Here is a 5,780-nt window from a genome sequence, read left to right as displayed (position 1 = left end):
AAGAATGGGAATGGGTGGGTAGGGAAGTGGGGGGCGCTATGGGGGACTTTTGGGATAGCATTGGAAATGTAATTGAGGAAAATATGTAATAAAAATATAAAAAAAAAATTCAGTAATTGAAATGTGTGGCACTGGTACAAAAGTGAGCCGAAAACAAATGGAACAGAATGAAAAGTTCAAAAAAGGACTTGAAAACATAGATGACTTCTGTATGTATAACATAGTGATTTTTTACCTCTAGAAAAAAAAAACATGCTGTTTCCATACCTTGTGCTATATATTTGGATGAATATTAAGCAATAAAAAATCTTAAAAAACCCACAAACAAACAAACAACCTAATCATTTTTTCCCTTGGGTCCTAAACAGGAATTCTTTACTTCAATTAAGCAAGAAGCAATCATAAGAAGATCATCTTCCTAATCTCTTAAGTTGAGGTGGATGGTTTTCATCCTTTTATGAATTATAGATATGTTGTCTTTTTAAAGGATAACTTACAAATAATTATAGTTTTGGACAGGGAGGAAACTAAAAGAAATCTTAGACTCAGGGATTTCTATCGTTCTTTTCCTCTTCTCTATCCTGTCTTTTTTAGGTAAAGAGCAGGAGGTTGAATAGGAAAAAAGGGGGATATAGTAATATTATAACAAATTAGACAAATATGGATGGATTATTAAATTTACTGTTAAAGCATTCTATAGCCATAATCTTACCTTGGTAGAAATCTCTATATTTTGATGCAGAGTTGAAGTTATATCTCCTTACACTGGTATAGAATTTGCATATTGATACAGTTTAAGGTTTTCATTGGTATAAATCTTTGTATAATGATATGAAATTTAAAATTAATTTTGTTACTCTTCGATAGGCATTGTGCCTATGCAACTCATTTAAGAATACAAGACCCAGTCCTTTTAATAGTTGCTATTACAAACTGTCTAGAATAATTAAGTAATGCAAGTTAAGAATCAGATAGTCACTCATGGTCATATTAGAGTCGAACTTAGTTAATTGCAATATAATGTTTTCAAGGTTATTCAAATAGTGAATAGCTAAAAATAATCAATGTTTAGTTCAAATAGCTCAAAAGCATCAGGGATCCATAGAATATGGCATTTAATATTGTTTCATTATTAAAAGATCTTTTGACTATGAGACATGTCTNCTCCTGACAGTACCCCCATTCCACTTCAAGGAAGGTGATGAGCATCAGTACCTCCATGTGGAGTTGCTTCAGTTGTGGCCAGGTAGCCACTGGGCATGAAATGACCTAATTTTATCTACAAACAGAATGCTGTCCAAAAAGAACACAAGGACACAGGGTAGTTAACTGCTAAGCTCTGCCAAGACAGGGTAAACTAGTTCTTTATAAATTCCTGCTTCACTTGAGGTCTTTCAGATGTTCTGGGCCAGAAGACTAAAGATAGATGCTCCAATATTATAAGGAATATTGAGGACTAACCAGGTAGTCAGTTGTCTCTGCCAATTGTTTAAATGTGGAAGTTACATTCCTACATACTCAAATATATATTCCTTCTTAAATCTTTTTTATTTTATTTTATTTTATTAGATTTTTTTTATTTACATTTCAAATGCTATACCAAAAGTTCCCTATACCCTCCCCCCGCCCTGCTCCCCTACCCACCCACTCCCACTTCTTGGCCCTGGCGTTCCCCTGTACTGGGGCATATAAAGTTTGCAAGACCTAGGGGCCTCTCTTTCCACTGATGGCCGACTAGGCCATCTTCTGCTACATATGCAGCTAGAGACACGAGCTCTGGGGTATAGAACAACAATATGAACTAATCCTTTTTAAATCTTTGACAGGGTTGAAGATTAGTTATAGTCTCACAGTTGAACTTAAGTTGTTTAGCATTAAAGAAGGTGTTCTAGATGTAAAAGGATAGTTTTCGGTTAGTAATACAAGTTAAAATCAAACATGATTGAGGTACAGGATTGTAAACTCATTAAGTTAGGATAGATGATAAAATACTTTATCTAAATTGCCAGATATAATGGACTGGATGTTATAAGTGCATACCATACCTTATAATTTTCATAATTTTTTTTTTTTTTGGTTTTTCGAGACAGGGTTTCTCTGTATAGCCCTGGCTGTCCTGGAACTCACTTTGTAGACCAGGCAGGCCTTGAACTCAGAAATCCGCCTGCCTCTGCCTCTCGAGTGCTGGGATTACAGGCGTGCGCCACCATGCCCGGCAATTTTCATAATTTTTATAATTGTATTCAATTTGTATCTGAGAGAAAAGGGCCTTTTATTGGACTAAAGGGGGAATTATTAATGTTTGGTCTTTTGCTGTCTATTGTAATGCTAAGTGCAGGCCCCCAGGACCTGGTTTTCACAGAGATGAGAGTCCAAATGTATACCTTGGCCCCAAGTTATTTCTCATTAGTAAATAAAGATGCCAACAGCCAATAGCTGACACAAGTGGGGTTTAGGTTTCCCAGACTTGGGATTCAGAGAGCGACCACAAGGACAAAGAAAGTGCAGGAGGAGGAAGGAGAGGCCTCCATGGGTTAGGAGTCAAGAAAACATGGCCCTGAGGTCTGGTCAATTGGAATTAAGGACAGCCCAGATGAAACATAGTAAGTAGTAAGTAATAATTGGGGGTTATCTATATGATAGTTGATTATAATATCAAAAAGAGCTAGGTATCTGTCCAGCTCTTGTACTGTCTAAGGCTTATTGTAAATATAAAGGTTGTATGTATTTTTTTATTCAGGAACTAAATGATCAAAGGCAGGATAGAAACCCTGGGTTGGAATTAAATAATTTCTACAATACTACACATACAGAAAAAGGGCTATAATATTGGTGCAGCATGCCTATGAGTTGTAGAACAAGAGAAGTAGGAGAGAGACATTAAGTTTCTCACAGTTCCAGAGGCCAGATGATACCTAAACCTCAGATTTCTGGCCTCTGGAACTGTGAGAAACTTAATGTATTTCTCCTAGCTTCCTTTGTTCTACAACTATTTTCTTGGTTCTAGCTCTATTTTCTTGTTTGCTTGCTTGTTGTAGAGGTAGGAACTTAGCCTAGGACTCTGTGCATACTAGGCAAATTCTCTTACACAGAGCTATACAAGTCTGTTGTTTTAAGCCATGAAATTTGTGGAATTTGTTGTGATAGCCTCAGGATATTTAGGCAGTGACAAAAAACCAAACAAACCAATGCCATCTAAGAAACCTAACTACAAAGCTTTGAGAACCCTAAACGTGTCCCCAAACTTCAACTCTATTTCACTCCCTGTAACATTAAAATCCTCAAAATGAGAATACTTAAGTGCTCACATTGAGAACATCAGAGATGGGCTGAATAACAACATGAATTTGGCTGAAAAGCTGGCTGATGTACCTAGTTTTCACTTTATGTCTGACTCTAACTCTATTCTGGAGGTATGTAGCAGTGAACAAGAATGGAATCCCCTGCTCCAGTTTTCTTGTAATTTAGCAGAATGAGTGAAAGCAAAATTTGTGCACCTGCTCAGAAGAATGTGTTTCAATTCCTACCCTTGTTTCCTGTCTTTCACAAGGATTTCTTTCTAGGACTGCTTTCAGTTTTTTGGAAGAGGAGATCTGGGGTAGAATACTTGCCTGGCATGCACCAGGGCCTGTGTTCCATCCCAAGTACCAGAGGAAGAAAGATGAGAGGGGAAAGAAGCATCAGTTGGAAGGATTCACTGAGTCTGATGAAATGAGAGGCTCCATTGAACACTTGTGATTATTAATAACTCCTACAGTAAATGCTCCTTAATGAAGTGCATATGATGTATTCAAGAAAGACAGAGGCAAATGGCATTTAGAAGGTGATGAGCCTCATAAGATCCACTTATAACCTACCAGGGGGTTCTAACAGCCATGAGCAACTTGTGTCAAAGTCCAATATGGTAGCTAAAGATGGTTGCCATCAGATAAGACCTTGGGTAAGACCATAACATGCTCACTCTAAACTAATTCATGAGCTCATAAAATCCCTTGAACTCTTAGCTAGTGTAACTAAGGAAAGCTAAACTTTTAAGGAGGCAAAAATTCAAAGTCAAGGTTTGAAATGAAAAAAAAAAAATTAGAGTTGAATCCGTAAACACAAGAGAAACAGAATTAGCTAGGATCATTGTGTGTTCACTGCATTCTTGATGCATCTGAATTCTAGCAGCACCTTTAGAAGATTCTTGTCCATAGTTGTGGGGTCATCAGAATGGAAGGGCCTGCAGTGCACCACACTTTCTTAAGCACCAGACCCAGGTGGAGATAGCGCAAAGATACCAGAAGTCATTGTTGAGCTGAGGTCTGTCCAGGGTGGGTCACCTGTAGAGCCTTTCCACACTTATTTACTTGGAGGATCATGATTAACCCCACTCCCAGGTTCTCCATAAAACTTTCTTATTGATGATTTGATTCCAGTTAAGAACCTTCATTGAGTTCTGGGTCATTATGAGTTTGCTCTGCTCAGGCTCTTGCTTACCTGCCGGTTCATAAAGACATAGATAATGGGGTTGTAGATAGTGGCACTTTTGGCAAAGTAGGATGGTAGGGAGGCCACAAGAGGGTGGAAGGCATAGCCAGGGTGGGCAGTAGCAAAGCATGCAAAGAAAGTATAGGGTCCCCAGCAGAGGCAGTATGCGAAGACCATCACCACCACCATGCGTGTCACCTCCTTCTCGGCCTTCTGGGTGGACTCAGATTCTTTCTGTTGCTTTGCCACCTAGAGAAGACAAGGGCGGTGAATGGATTACTCAGATAGGCCTCTATATATGGAGGGACTATTGTTATTGCTCAGGTACCAAGTTAGGATACTAGCAAAAGGAAATTCTAGGGATCTATGGAGAGCAGGAAATACTGCACCTAGTATCCCAATCCTGCCTCCCACCCTAAGTCAGAGAATGACCTGACTTGGGGGCCAGAGTGGTCCTGGAGCTAGCTTTATATAGGCCTTGTGGGAACAAGTGGCTGGCCTGGCCAAGGACAACCCTCAGACCAGACCTTTGAAGCTGTTGTTTATAGTTTCACAGAAGCTTGTGAAGGAGAACTAAAGAGACTGAATTTAGTCTGTATCTGATTCCTTCTAAGAAGATCTAGTCTTGTGCTCAGGTTTGAGTCGGGAGTCCTGAATGGAGTCCTAGAAGTAAAGTTTGCTTTAACTAAACCAAGCCTAGTAATTGCCAGGTGCCCAGTGGTACTGCAAGATCCATATATACACTTCCCCCGGGTTTTTAAGAGGCTAGAGGCCAACCACTATCTGCCATGGAAGGCTTACTGATGACAGACAGCTGTAAAAGGAAAGCTATAATAAAGGAAGAGCTGGAATAGCAGTGATGGGCTCTGCTAGCTAAGAGCTAATACTGCTGAAGCTGGAGGGAAACACTGTGGGAACTAGATAAATTGATTCTCATATTGGACCACCAACACAGGAACCAATTTGCAGCCTTCATTACACGACATGAAGGTGAATGGTGCCTCTGGTGGAGCTCATAGTCTTCTCCAGAAAGAGGTTGTAAATACCTGCTCATGCAGGAGTGAGCGCAAAGCACCTTCATATAGGTAAAGCACCACCTTAAGAGACTTTCTCGAAAAACAAAACAAAACAAAACAAAAAAAGTGCCAGGCATGGTGGCACACGCCTTTAATCCCAGCACTTGGGAGGCAGAGGCAGGCGAATTTCTGAGTTTCGAGGCCAGCCTGGTCTACAGAGTGAGTTCCAGGACAGCCAAGGCTACACAGAGAAACCCTGTCTCGAAAAACAAAACAGAGAGAAAGAGAGAGAGA

The 5,780-nt window shown here is 39.7% G+C and overlaps 1 protein-coding gene across 2 annotated transcripts in view; it reads right to left on the bottom strand.

Moving 5' to 3' along the window:
- Positions 1 to 5,780, bottom strand: part of Opn1lw (opsin 1, long wave sensitive) — a 59,261-nt gene that overhangs the window by 39,814 nt on the left and 13,667 nt on the right. The window contains exons 5-6 of one of the 2 annotated variants that reach the window (XM_021153781.1): positions 4,480 to 4,719; positions 3,612 to 3,628 (exon numbers count right to left, since the gene is read on the bottom strand). In XM_021153781.1, the coding sequence (XP_021009440.1) occupies positions 3,612 to 3,628; positions 4,480 to 4,719 (257 nt within the window). The remainder of the gene's footprint in view (positions 1 to 3,611; positions 3,629 to 4,479; positions 4,720 to 5,780) is intronic. The other variant, XM_021153782.1, reaches the window with a different exon arrangement.

This window comes from Mus caroli, chromosome X, assembly GCF_900094665.2.
Source record: "Mus caroli chromosome X, CAROLI_EIJ_v1.1, whole genome shotgun sequence".
Lineage (NCBI taxonomy): Eukaryota > Metazoa > Chordata > Mammalia > Rodentia > Muridae > Mus > Mus caroli.
The sequence above is the reverse complement of the archived record's forward strand: the minus strand, read 5'-3'. Positions and strand labels throughout refer to the sequence as shown.